This window comes from Petromyzon marinus, chromosome 58, assembly GCF_048934315.1.
Source record: "Petromyzon marinus isolate PM22_M1 ecotype Great Lakes invasive population chromosome 58, UKy_Petmar_22M1.pri1.0, whole genome shotgun sequence".
NCBI lineage: Eukaryota > Metazoa > Chordata > Hyperoartia > Petromyzontiformes > Petromyzontidae > Petromyzon > Petromyzon marinus.
Genome location: NC_133724.1, coordinates 2,255,780 through 2,270,091, shown reverse-complemented (window position 1 = coordinate 2,270,091; position 14,312 = coordinate 2,255,780). Strand labels below are relative to the sequence as shown.

The window sequence follows — 14,312 nt, the reverse complement described above, 5'->3', positions numbered from 1 at the left end:
TTGTTTTTTTAATTAAGTTTCAACATTGCTGTCCTTCGCACGGCTGCTGCGGCCGCAAGGAACGGTGGAGCACGCGCCCCGTCGTCCACACCGGGGCGTTGAACAAAACGTCCGTCGGCTTCGGTTGTGGCAGCCTTTGAGGCTCGACCAATATCCCCGAGACCTGCCCCACCGCACGCGCGCGTGCGCACACACACAGGTTGTCGTCGACTTAAGGCCCGACCAAAATAAAACATGCCGACCCGCATCTAGCAGCGCCGCAGCGGGCCGGCGGCAGCAGCAGCAGCAGCAGCGTGTGTGTGGGAATTGGGCGCGGGGAGAAGGGGGCAGGGTCAGCTCCCCGTGCCCGGTGACCTTGGCGCCGGTTGGCACGAGCGCCCCCCCCCCTCCCCCCGGTTAAGAGGAGCCTTTTGTGGAGAAGTGAGGTGGGGGGGGGGAGCAACCGCTCGAGGCTCCCGGGGTTGGACCCCTCCCTGGGGCTTCGACGGCCTGCGATTAAAAACAGCGGGGTTCTCTCCAACAGGGGTGGAAGTCTCCCTTGCGAGTCGTTGGTTGATTGGGGCAGAGGCCTGCAACTCGCTGTGCTCTAGAGGCGTTTAATCAGTCTGTAAGTCAACGGGATCTCAAAGTCTGTGTGTCTACGTGAGTCTATGGGTCTCAGTCTGTGGGTCTCGATGTGAGTGTAAGTGTGGTTCTGTGTCTGAACCTCCAAGTCTGTGTCTACGTGAGTTTGTGGGTCTCGATGGGAGTCTGTGTCCAAGTGTGGTTCTCCGAGTCTATGAATCTCTAGCTATGTGGGTCTCTCTGAGTCTGGGTCTCTGAGTCTGGGTCTCTAAGTCTGTGGGTCTCTAAATTTGATGGTCTCAGCCCACCACAGATGACTGCACACACAAATACCCCCCCTACCCCCCATCGCAATAAATTAACGCCAGCCATCGTGGACGAAACACGACTATGTCGTGTGCATATCGGGTGCGGGTGGCTGTCCTCTGCCACGTGGGCCAGAGGTCACTTAAGGGGAACTCGTGAGGTGCCGAGTTGTTAATGGTGCCTGGAGCAGCACAGCCATCGCAGCAGCACCAAATAGTTATTAATCTCGAACATGAGCTTCATGTGGTGGGGTGGGGGCCTGGAGAAGCGACCAAACGCAAGAGGGGGGCACATGCGACGCTTGCAGGCCCCGCACGGATGTATTCAAGAAATCCACTGTACTGCCCAAATCCGGCAGACTCGCAGCCAAAGCCCGTAACGCCTGGGGATTGGCAGGTAGCCTGGGGCTGCGGAGACTCGGGACTATCCCGAGCACGTGTGTATGCACGTGTGCTGGCGTGCACGTGTGTTGATGTGAGATGGGGAGCGGTAGCATAGCGGTCAGCACGCTGCGCTACGAACCCCGGCGTCCTGATTCTGATTCCCGCTCACGGCCAACACCAGTTGACGATTATCTGAACCCGTCCTGGGCCTCCCCTAGGCCGACTCAGCCTCAAATGAGTACCTGGTGCGGTGTGTGAACGTCGCCGCTCCGGAGACAAAGGCGGCCGGGCGTGGCGCTGGCCACCGACCCTTGTCTGTGCTGTTCCGGCCTTTGTAGGTGCTCCTCGCGAACAGCACTTGCCCTAACAGCCCGTTAAGGCTACACGGGGAATCTGTGTGTGTGGGTGGGGAGCGGTGGCACACCAGTTAGCGCCCTGATCCCCCACCCTGAGCTCCGGCCACCCGAGTTCGATTCCCGCTCACGGCCACCCAACACCGTTGACGATTCTCTGAACCGGTGCTGGGGCCTCCCCCTAGGCAGACTCGGCCTCAAATCGAGTTTGGTGCGTGGGAAAACATCGCCTCTGGAGATGGAACAACAATTCACGCTCGCTCACTCGTAGCGGGTCTTATTTTGCACAACTTTTTTTTATCTCTCTCCCCTTCCCTCTTTCACACACGCACGAAGCTGAAGACCACGGCGCCGATGGCTAAATGCCGGCCCGACGACTGAAGGTCGGCCCGGCGAGGTCAAGGTGGTGGTGGCGGTGGCGTGGGGGTTAAAATCATCGGCGAGATGACACGGGACCAATGCTCCTACGTGGGGGTGGGGGGGTAGTCTACGTGGCCACCTACCCCCAAGATGCCACTCCGTGAGCCACCGCCACTCACGAACGGCTCCGGAGCGCAGTGCGACACGAACTAGACGCAAACTCCGGTCTCTCTCCGTCACCCGCATCTCTCGTGGAGTCGCGAACAGAGATTTCCCCCACCCACCAGACCCAACTCGCACGGCAACAATAACACAGCACTACTACTAATAATAAACACAATACCAGTAATAATACTAACAATAACAGTACTACCAATAATGTTAATAACAATAACCAGTGGTTAAGAGCCACGTGCACCAACGCATCCGCAGTGAGGGCGACACCAGAGCGATCCATCGCGCAACTGTTGACAGTCGCCTGCAGCAGCATTACAATGAGAATCATCATCGTTATTAACAATAAGAATTATTAACAATTAGAATCATTCTAACCAATAAGATTAATCATCATTCTTACCAATAATAAAAAATAATAAATCTTTAACGATAAGAATCATCATTCTCAACGATAAAAGTTATCATTCTTAACGATCCCCTTGTTTTTGACACCGCGCCCTCGCCTGTACGCTGGGCATCTCGCTGGGGGTGGTCATGGGGGCACCCCCAGTGGCAGCTGCCCCACGTGCGCCACGAGGTGGCTGGACAGCGCCTGGCCTACCGAGCGGGCATTCAACTCTCTGCCAGTAGAGGCGGGTAGGAGGAGGGGCGATTGACGCCGCGCGAAATGCCCATTGAATAATTTCCACGTAATAAACAAAAAAGCGGCGAATTCGTGTGGACATTCCCCCACCGGGCAACACCCAGGTGGGGAGCGGTGGTGCACCAGTGATAGCGATTATCTGAACCGGTCCTGGGCCACCACCCTCCCTCCTAGGTCGACTCGGCCTCAAATGAGTACCTGGCGTGGCGTGTGTAAACATCACCACCGGGGAGACAAAGGCGGCCGGGCGTGGTGCTGGCCACCCGGCAACCCGCCCCCACGTGTGCCACAGTGCCGGGCCTTCATCGGTGCTGCTACTCGCGAACAGCTCTTGCCCCCCAACAGCCCGTGGGGGCAAGTGGCTAGGGTGGGGGGGGGGGCACGATATACACCCACGTCCCCACGTGGTTGCGCTACCACTCGCCCAGACGAGGACAAAGCAGTTGCAGGCGACTGTGGGGAGGAAGTTGCAGGCGACCGATCGCTCGGCCGTGGAGTGGAGGCGATTTGGCTCAACTGAAACTAAACAACAGCAAAAACAAAATACAGGACACCCGCTCACCCTACGGCTTTCGCGAGTGAACAGCGCCGCACAATCCAGTGTTGTGACACTAAAAACTAAACCCACGCACGCACACACACAGGAGGACGACGACTCGCTCACGTCCCCCCAGTAGCTTCACACAGGCTCGCTGGTGGGCGAAACCCAAGTGACAGTAGTGATCTCACAGGTCAAAACCCAAGTTACAGTAGTGATCTCACAGGTCGAAACCCAAGTTACAGTAGTGATCTCACAGGGCGAAACCCAAGTGACAGTAGTGATCTCACAGGGCGAAACCCAAGTTACAGTAGTGATCTCACAGGGCGAAACCCAAGTGACAGTAGTGATCTTACATTCAAACTCCGTCCCGTCGGTTACCGAATTTGTTTAACCGCCCCCCCCCCCCCCCACATGCTGTGAAATGCAAGAGAGGGGGGCAGAATAAACTTTTGGTTCCACGTGATTTTTGGGAGTTGACGGATTCTCCCGGCAGAACGCAGCGCCGAGACTGCTCCATCGGTTGGGCAGTCGCGTCGTGTTCCAGCACCTCCCCCCCCACAGCCCAGTCGCGGCTGTAAGGGGGCCCCAAATGCTTAACCACAAATTAACCACAGCAACACCTTGCCCATCTCGTCAAGGAGCACAGAACCGTCAATCGCGCGGCACTCCGCTCATCCTCGCAGCAGCAGCAACGGCGGTGGCTTTTGGCTGCTCAACCATCGAAGCAAAGGCGGCGGGTGCTTTAAAATGCGCTTCCGCGGCCGTCTGGAACGCTCTTCCCTTCCTATATTAGGAAGCCGCTGGAGCTGTGCACACTTTTAAATCATCATCATCTCGATTGACAAACTAATTTTCTTTAGAACTTAGTTTGTCTTTCCCCCCTCCCACCCCCGCACCTCCAATGAGCACGGGTGGCTACGTACGGTGCGAAAGAAGTTCAATATACTGTACATAGATACGTGGAGTGTTGAAATTTCACAATACTGGAGTGGAGGGGGAAGTTCACGGCCTGTGGTAAAGGTCACGCGGCGAGGTCAGGCAAGTGAGGGGCGACGATATTTGTAGTGTCAACCGTTGAGAGGACCGCTCCGGCACGCTCGCCCGTCACTCCGCTCGACTCGCCCGGCGCAGGCCGAGAGGGCACAGAGGGCGTGCCTTCCTGTGCCCCCAAAGTGGGAGCCAGGGGACCACTGCTTGCGACTCCCGCGATGCATCACGATTCCAGCCACAAACCGTTTTCGTTTTGCCTTTCCGCTGCGAACAACAGCTTCTGCGCACACTGTGTGCCAGGTTCTCCGCGTGCTCTGCAGTGTGGATCCTACCGCTGTGAATGGAGTCGAAGCCGTGGCGGTTTCCACTTTCGAGAGAGATGTCGACTCCACGGTGGCGTGGATACGGAACTGAATAAGCTGCGATGTGACTATAGTGGAGTGAATAGGTAGAATCTAAAGTGCTACAAATGCATGTTGGTGTAAGCCTACACACATTATAATTGTGTGATAACAAAAAACACAAACGCAAGCATTCAGACTATGGTGCGGTGTGTAAAAACATCGCTACTGGGGAGACAAAGGTGGCCGGGTGTGGTGCTGGCCACCCACCCCCTCGTGTACCGTTCCGGCCTTTATAGGTGCTCGCAAACAGCACTTGCCCCTAAAGTCTGTTAAAGACTATCTACGGGGGATCTTTGTCTTTGGCCTACACGTGGACCGGTGCGCGTGTGTGGCCTGCACGTGGACCCGTGTGTGAGTGCGCATGTAAGAACTTTAAGAAATGAAACCACACAAAGACAACGGACGAAACTAAATAAACGTCCCACCCTGAGACAGGGCCCTCGGACACGCATCACACACAGTCACCCACCCCCCCACTACAGCCGCCCTGAGTGCCGTCTAACGGCGCCACAACGTTCCCTGTGAACACACGAGAAGACCCCCCCCCCCCCCACCATAACACGGATCCCAACACAACCCAGACCCACCCCCCCCACCCTACCACCGCCACGCTCGGTCCCGCGACCCCCGTGACCCCGCGGTAAGCGAGCGTGGCCGGCACGAGCCGTGCGTGGAGGACACCGCACGCACGTCCCCCCCTCCACCACCCTGGTCACCAGTGGCCCCCTGGTGTCGGGCGGGTACGTCACGCACTGCCACCCGCTCACACGCTCGCTCACACGCTCGCACTCACTCATAGTGGCTCACTCACACACTCGCTCGCACGCGGTGAAACGCACTCCACGCCATCGCACAACGCCAGTCGGATGAACGCGCCACCACCAACACCGCTGCCCTCCCAGCCCCCCCCCCCCCACGCGCGCCATCACCGCCGCGCCCGCCGTAGCCGCGGTGCCGGTGGCCGCGTGGGCCCGGCGTGCGGCTCGGCACCACGCGCGCTGCGAACGGGCGATCGCGGCGAGCGGCGGCAGAGGCGGCGAATCGGAGGACGGATGGACGGACGGCGTGGTGCTGGCGGTGGTGGCGGTGGTCGATTCGGCGTGGGAGCGAGGAGCTCACACGCGCTGGATCTCAAAGAGCTTCACGTCCGTGTCGTACCACACGGGCGGGTCCACGTTGCTGCGGGCGGCACGGTGGCACCGTGAGGACACGCGCACGCACGCGCGCTTACACACACACACGCTCACACTCACGTGCACACAAACACACGGTCACACTCACGTGCACACACACACACGCTCACACTCACGTGCACACACACACACGCTCACACTCACGTGCACACACACACACGCTCACACTCACGTGCACACTCACATACAGGCGAGCACGCACACAGACATGCTCAGGCACACGCTCACACACACGGACACGCTCACACGCGCGTGTGCACGCGCACACACACACATCCACAACAGCAGCAGCCATTCGCCACTTAGTGAAGGTGACATCACCACAGCGCTTGTGCCAGGCTAGGTTCACTTTGAGGCCATCACGTGAAGGGTGAAAAGGCTCTTGTTGTCAGGAGGTCACGGGACAGACCCAGGTGCCATGGGTCGACTGACCGAGATGACTGGCAGATGAAGCCACACACACGCACACAGGGGCGTGCGTGCGCTGTGTTAATGCTTGCGTGTTTAGTGAGTGTTGTGCGTGCGTGCGTGTGTATGTACGTTGAACTTATTTTCGCATGGTACGCAGGCAACAGTGCTAATCGGAGGTGTGGCGATTTGTGCGGTGCGAGCGCTACCGTAGGTAGATGACGCCCCACATGTAGGTGCGGAACCAGGCGGCCGTGCCGGCGTTGGCCTGGTACTTGCGGATGAGGATGGGGTGTGGCACGGGCAGCAGACCCACCAGCGTGCCGTGCTGCAGGAACTTGAGGATCTCCGTCTCGTCCGTCAGGCCCCTACACGCACACGTGCACAAGCACGCGCACACGTACACACACGCGTTGGCACGGACATGCACGAGCACACACACACGTACACACACACAAACAAGCATGCACATGCGCGCACACACGCGTTGGCACGGACATACACAAGCACACACACGTACACATGCGCACGCACACACGTACACACATACACACGACACAACCGTGAACCTTACTTGAACTAAAAACCAACAGCATTGTGACCATCATTACCACCACCCTCTACCACAAGTACCCCAATGCCACCACCACCACCAGCAACATGACAATCTAAGCCACCACCAACACCAGCTCCACCGTGGCTTTGTTAGGGCCCAGGAGAGTGTGTGTGTGTGTGTGCGTGCGCGCGTGAGAGAGTGCGAGGGTGTGAGAGTTAGCGCCGCGATGCGCTATGAACCCGGCGACACCCGAGTTCGATTCCCGCTCACGGTCAACACCGGTGACGATTATCTGAACCGCTTCATGGGCCTCCCCTAGGTCGCCTCGGCCTCAAATGAGCACGTGGTGAGATGTGTAAAACATCGCCACTGGGGAGACAAAGGCGGCCGGACGTGGTGCTGCCCACCCGCCCCCCTCGTGTGCCGTGCCGGCCTTCATAGGGTGCTGCTCGCTAACTGCGCTTGCCCCAACAGTCTGTTGAAGGCTGCACGGGGTAACGTTTGTGTGTGAGATTACTTGTCAATGCAGATCTTCTCCACCTGTGGCACCAGCACCTGCAGCAGGCGCATGATGGTCTGCAGCGGCAGCTTGGCTTTCCAGGACATCACCTGGCGGACATCACCACATCATCAACATCATCATCAACGTCGTCATCGTCGTCATCGTCGTCAACGTCCTCATCAGTAATGTCTGACGAATCCGCTAAAACATTTTGACCGGTGCACAGAAGCCATAGACTTCATCAGGACCCATAGCCTAGCACAGAGACCCATAGACTTCATCAGGACCTATAGACTTCCACAGGACCCATAGACTTACACAGAGACCCATAGACTTCATCAGGACCCATAGACTAGCACAGAGACCGATAGACTTCATCAGGACCTATAGACTTCCACAGGACCCATAGACTTACACAGAGACCCATAGACTTCATCAGGACCTATAGACTCACACAGGACCCATAGACTCACACAGGACCCAAATAATTCCACAGAACCCATAGACTTACACAGAGACCTATAGACTTACACAGGGCCCATAGACATACACAGAGACCCACAGACTCACAACAGAGATCCATAGACTCACACAGAGACCCACAGACTCACAACAGAGATCCATAGACTTCCACAGAACCCATAGACTTACACAGATACCCATAGACTAGCACAGAGATCCATAGACTCACACAGAGATCCATAGACTCACACGGACCCATAGACGTATATAGATACACATGTAGATTTACTTACATCAAGATCTATATACTTACATAGATACACATGTAGATTTACTTACATCAAGACCCATAGACTCACAACAGAATCCATAGACTTCCACAGAACCCATAGACTTACACAGATACCCATAGACTAGCACAGAGATCCATTGACTTACACAGAGACCCATAGACTCACACAGGACCCATGGACTCACACAGGGCCCATAGACTAGCACAGAGATCCATTGACTTACACAGAGACCCATAGACTCACACAGGACCCATAGACTCACACAGAGACCCATAGACTCACACAGAACCCATAGACTCACACAGAGACCCATAGACTCACACAGAGACCCATAGACTCACACAGAGACCCATAGACTCACACAGAGCCCATATACTTACATAGATACACATGTAGATTTACTTACATTAAGACCTATATACTTACATAGATACACATGTAGATTTACTTACATCAAGACCTATATACTTACATTGACATCATCATTATCACCATCATGGTAATGATGGTGGTGGTGGCGATGTTATTTTTGTGGTTGTGGTTGTTATGGTGACAATGGTGGCAGTTGTGGTAGTCTCATCCACGCTGTACAGCGCACCCACTGTGGTGGTGGTTGTTGTGTGTGTTGGTTGTGGTGGTTGTGGTCGTGGTTGTGGTGATTGTGGTGGTGGTTGTGTTGTTTGTGGTGGTATTGGTTGTGGTGGTGATTGTGGTGGTGTTGGTTGTGGTGGTTGTGATTGTGGTGGTGGTGGCAGTTGTTTTGGTGGTCGTGGTCATGATGGTGATTGTGGTGGTGGTTGTGTTGGTTGTGGTGGTATTGGTTGTGGTGGTGATTGTGGTGGTGGTTGTGGTGGTGATTGTGGTGGTGGTTGTGGTGGTGATTGTGGTGGTGATTGTGGTGGTTGTTGTCCTCACCCACTCAGTGGTGGGTACCCACTGCCCCGAGCTGGAGCTGGAGACGCTGCTCGAGCGTTTGATGTCTCTCCGCGTCACCACCACCGCCTCCTGCTGCTGTGGTGGGGGCGGTGGGGACGGTGGCACACGGCCCCACCGGGGGAGTCACTCTCGCACCGCACACCACCACCGCACTACCACCACCAACACCGCGCACCACCACCGCACTACCACCACCACCGCACTACCACCACCACCGCATTACCACCACCACCGCACTACCACCGCCATCAACACCGCACCACCAACACTGCACTACCATAACCACCACTGCACCACCACTGTACCACCACCACCACCACCACACCACCAACCACCACCACACGCACGACCACTCCGCACTAACGAACCCCACAAAAAACTTCACCGCTCAATCGCACCACTCCCTCTGCAAACTGACACCATCACTCCTATCAAGAAACACGCTCACACTCGCTCGAGCTCACACTCGCTCGAGCTCACACTCGCTCGAGCCCACACTCGCTCGAGCCCACACTCGTGCTCGCACGTCACTCGCTCTCAAGCACCCGCAGCATTCGCGCCCGCCCAGCCGCCCACACCAACCCCGACGCTGGACTCGTTGTCGCTGGCGTTGGCGCTGGCGTTGGCGCTGGCGTTGGCGCTGGCGCCGGCCGTGATGCTGCCCGTGCTGGAGGTCGTGGTGTTGACGGTGGGGGTCGCGGCGGCGGCGGCGCCATCTTCCCCTCCCCCCGCTGCCTCGCCGGCGCCGTCCAGCCGCTGCGCCGAGCCGTCGTCCGCCACGTGGGCGCGCTCCGTCAGCTTGTCCAGGCCTGCGCCGCCACCGCCACGCACGCGCAGAACAAAGGTGCCCGCTCGCCCGGCCGCTCGCTCAGTCACTCAGTCGTTCAGTCACTTAGACACTCGCTCAGTCAGTCACTCAGCCGCTCGCTCGCTCGCTCAGTCGCTCGCTTGCTCGTTCAGTCACTCGGTTGCTCGCTCGCTCGCTCGGCGACTCAGTCGGCTGGATCAGTCACTCGGTCGGTTCGCTCACCGGGCGTGGCGGCGAGCGTGGCCTTGAGCGTGCCGGGCTCGGCGGGGGCCGCGGGCCGCGAGCCCTCCATGGAGGTGCCGTCCTGGGAGCCGCGCCGGGAGCCGCTGCTGTCCGAGGCCTTGCGGCGCCGCTGCAGGGCCTTGTGCACCGAGGCCTGGTCCGTGGGGAGGTTGGCCAGCGCGTGGAACACGGCGCGCTTGCGGATGATGCTGTACACCAGGTTGCAGTTGCCTGGCGGAGCGGGGGAGCCGGTACAGTTGTCGTCGTCGGCCGTGATCGATTTATCTACCGTCGGCCGTGACTGATGTATCGTCGTTGATAAAGTCAGGCGGACGGGGGTCGGTGGAGGGCGCAAGACCGGCGTTGTTCAGGCATCGCCCCGCCATCGAAGTTAGCCCTGGCTAACTTCGCTGACGATTATCAGAACCGGACCTGGACATCCCCGAGGTCGACCGAACCTCAAATGAGTACCTGGTGCGGTGTGTAAACATCGGCACTGGGAAGACAAAGGTGACCGGGCGTGGTGTTGGCCACCAACCCCCTCGCGTGCCGTGCCGGCCGTCATAGGTGCTACTCGCTAACAGCACTTGACGTAGCGATTTTGGAATTTCCACCAAGGGCTTTCGGGCCACCACGATTCGCCGAGGGCCGCCCCAACGATTCCCCGAGCTTAGAAGACGCGTCCGGCCGTCGGGCCCTCCCGTCGTCCGAGCGTCACCGCAGCGGGATGCGACCGTGTGACCCCGCGACCCTGCAACCGCGCGATCGTGTGACCCCGCGACCTCACGCCCCTGCAACCGCAGGACCCCACGACCGTGTGACACTGCGACCCCACGACCATGTGACCGCACGACCCCAAGACCTCTCAAACCAGCGGCTGCGTGACCCCGCGACCATGTGAACCCCACGACCCACCATCGAACTGGTACTGGATGATGTTGTTGAAGGCCTCGAGCAGGAAGAAGACCAGGTGGTGGTTCTGCGGTGCCGAGTAGAGGAACCAGGTGGTGGAGAAGGCCTCCAGCAGGTGCAGGAGCTTGTTAGCGGCCACCATGGACAGGCTCTTGAGATACGGGGACACTGCAGGGGGCGGCGGAGATGGGGGGGGGGGGGTGGTGGTGGAGCAAACGGCAAGGGTGAGCGGAGCAGCGAGGTAGCGCCGAGTACCGTCTCTCGTTCGCTCTCCGGCCGGCAGAAGCGCTCTCCCGGCCCCCCCGCTCCGCGCAGGGCCCGTCCCCCTAGAACAGGGGTGGGGAACCTTTTTTCTGCCAAGGGCCATTTGGATATTTATAACATGATTCGCGGGCCATACAAAATTTAAACTATGTTGCTATGAAAAAAGCTCCTAGATTTATTGAATTTCGAGTCGTGCGGTTGCCTTGGGCAGGGCCAGACTAAATTATTTTGCGGGCCTTGTACGGCCCGCGGGCCGGACGTTCCCCACCCCTGCCGTAGAGAGAGAGGGAGAGACAGCAAGAGAGAGAGAGGGACAGAGAGAGAGAGAGGGACAGAGAGAGAGAGGGACAGAGAGAGAGAGGGACAGAGAGAGACAGGGAGAGAGAGAGAGGGACAGAGAGAGAGAGGGACAGGGAGAGACAGCAAGAGAGAGAGAGGGACAGAGAGAGAGAGGGACAGGGAGAGAGAGGGACAGGGAGAGACAGCAAGAGAGAGAGAGGGACAGGGAGAGACAGCAAGAGAGAGAGAGGGACAGAGAGAGGGACAGACAGAGAGAGGGACAGGGAGAGACAGGGAAAGAGAGGGACAGAGAGAGAGGGACAGGGAGAGAGAGGGACAGGGAGAGACAGCAAGAGAGAGAGAGGGACAGAGAGAGGGACAGGGAGAGACAGGGAAAGAGAGGGACAGAGAGAGAGAGTGCAGGGAGAGACAGGGAGAGAGAGGGAGAGTGACAGGGAGGGAGAGGGACAGGGAGAGAAGGGAGACAGGGAGAGAAGGGAGACAGGGAGAGAGAGAAAGTGACAGGAAGAGAGGAGAGAGGGAGAGACAGGGAGCGACAAGGAGAGAAGAGGGAGAGAGTGATAGACAACGTGAAACAGAGAGATGCAGGGAGAGAGAGGGAGACACAGGGAAAGAGAGACAGGGAGAAGGAGTCTGGACACAGACCGTTGACGATGACCGTAAGTAGGCAGTCGAAGAGCGGCTGCAAGCGCTGGTGTCCACTCGTGATGATCTTGTGGAACACCTGGAGGCCCAGAGGGGAGGGCGTGGAGACATAGGGAGTGAGCAGGCGGGCGGCCAAGCAAGTGAGCGTGTGAGCGAGCGAGCAAGCGAGTGAGCGAGCGAGTCTGTGTGTGTGAGTGGCGGAAGCTCGTGAAGGACGCTGCTACAGGGCAGTTGGGAGGCAGTCGCCCCCCAGCAACAACGGAGGGCAGAGGAGCGACGCTCACAACAACGTGTGGAGCGCCGGGTGGCTAAAACACATAAATTTGGCACAGTAGGGGGCACAGGTGGTGCATCGGCCAATCATCTCAGTCAGTCGACCCATGACACCTGGATCTATCCCGTGACCTCCTGCCACCGGGCGTTCGACACTTAAATGTGCACATAGCCTGGCACAAGCTCCGTGGTGATGTCACTGCCACTTAGTGGCGAATGGCGGTTGTTGTTCTTGTTGTGCGAGTGAGTGCGTGAGCGAGCGAGCGTGCGAGTGTGTGCATGCGTGTGAGTGAGCGAGCGTGTGTGTGTGTCTGTGTGCGGGTACGCACGATGACGAGCAGGTCGGCGTGCGTGCCGGTGAACACGGGGATGTCCATGGGCACGCGAACCGAGTACGGCTTGTTGAGACGCACGCCGAAGTTGCGCTCGCCGCTCAGCAGCAGCAGGATGAACACGCCGATGTGCATCAGCCCCACACGCGCTGCGGGTCATGGGTCACGGGTCACATCCGGAATCACGGGTTAAGGGTCACGGGTCACACAGTAGGGGACTCGCTGCAAGATCCGACCGTGTCTATCCAGTAGCTTGCCGAGCTGCAATTGGCTTTCGGTTGCCGAACGAATCCACAAAGTGGTTGATTTGAAGCTTTCGTGACTGCAGGAATCCACTCTTTGGTTCTTTCTGTAAAGTCACGTGGTAGGTAGAAAATAAAACAAATCACGACGTTTCGGGCACAACACAAGCGTCCGTCAGCAGGTGGGAAAGCGCGGCCTGCTGCTGACGCAGACTGTCGCGATTCATTTTATTTTATACCCACCACGTGACTTTACCGAAAGAACCAAAGAATATAATACACAGTGCTCACCACACATGAACCACGATAACTCGCTGATCTCGTTAAGGAGCATGAACCATCATCACGCGACACTCCGGTTATCCTCGCTGCAGCAGCGGCTTTTGGCTCGGACGTCGAAGCTGCGCTTCCGCGGCCGTCTGGAATGCTCTTTCCGATATTACGAAGCCACCGGAGCTGTGCACTATTAAATAATCGAGATTGAAAGCTCATTTCTTTAGAACTGCTTTTTGTGCTTAGTTTGTTGTCCTTCCAGGTACGCACCTACATGTACGTGCATCTGTGTGCGTGCGCGCACGTGCGTTCGCGTGTCCATGTGTGCGTGTGTGTACGTACATGTGCGTGCATCTGTGTGTGTGTGTGTATGTGTGTATGAGGGGAGCGGTAGCGACGATTATCTGAACCGGTCCTGGGGCTCCACCCCCTCGTGTGCCATGCCAGCCTTCATAGGTGCTACTCCCTAACAGCACTTTCCCCAACAGTCTGTCAAAGGCTATACGGGGGATATTTATCTTTTTGTGTGTGTACGTGCGTCTGCGTACGTGTCCGTGTGCGAATGTGTATGTGCGTCCGTGTGCGCATGTTCGTATATGTGTGTCTGTGTGTGTGTCTTGTGTGTCTGTGTGTGTGTCTTGTGTGTCTGTGTGTGCGTCTGTATGCGTGTGAGTGTGTACGTGTGCACGTGTGTGCATGTCCATGTGTGTGTGCGTGTGCGAGTGAGTGTCTGTGTGCATGTGAGTGTCTGCATGTCCGTGTGTCTGTGTTTCCATGTGTGTGTGTGTGGGTGGCCCACCGCCCACGCTCACGGACACTCACACTGATCGGCCCGTGCGTCGTTCAGGTAGTAGAGGATGGGCACCAGGATCTCCAGCACGTCGCTGCTCTTGAGCACGTAGAAGAGGAATTTCTACAGCGCGCACGCACACAGACGAAGACCCCCAGCGTAGCCTTAGCGAGTGCTGTC

General features: G+C 57.7%; 1 protein-coding gene across 2 annotated transcripts in view; it reads right to left on the bottom strand.

The window, feature by feature from the left end:
• Window positions 1-1,883: 1,883 nt before the first annotated feature.
• HID1 (HID1 domain containing) overlaps window positions 1,884-14,312 on the bottom strand; it is a 29,891-nt gene continuing 17,462 nt past the window's right edge. Inside the window, exons 10-19 of one of the 2 annotated variants that reach the window (XM_032976035.2) lie at window positions 14,165-14,255; window positions 12,825-12,976; window positions 12,223-12,301; window positions 11,017-11,181; window positions 10,102-10,332; window positions 9,654-9,880; window positions 9,051-9,143; window positions 7,396-7,487; window positions 6,532-6,690; window positions 1,884-5,900 (exon numbers count right to left, since the gene is read on the bottom strand). In XM_032976035.2, the coding sequence (XP_032831926.2) occupies window positions 5,837-5,900; window positions 6,532-6,690; window positions 7,396-7,487; window positions 9,051-9,143; window positions 9,654-9,880; window positions 10,102-10,332; window positions 11,017-11,181; window positions 12,223-12,301; window positions 12,825-12,976; window positions 14,165-14,255 (1,353 nt within the window). In that variant the 3' untranslated portion in view covers window positions 1,884-5,836. Of the gene's footprint in view, window positions 5,901-6,531; window positions 6,691-7,395; window positions 7,488-9,050; window positions 9,147-9,653; window positions 9,881-10,101; window positions 10,333-11,016; window positions 11,182-12,222; window positions 12,302-12,824; window positions 12,977-14,164; window positions 14,256-14,312 lie in introns of both variants that reach the window. The other variant, XM_032976034.2, reaches the window with a different exon arrangement.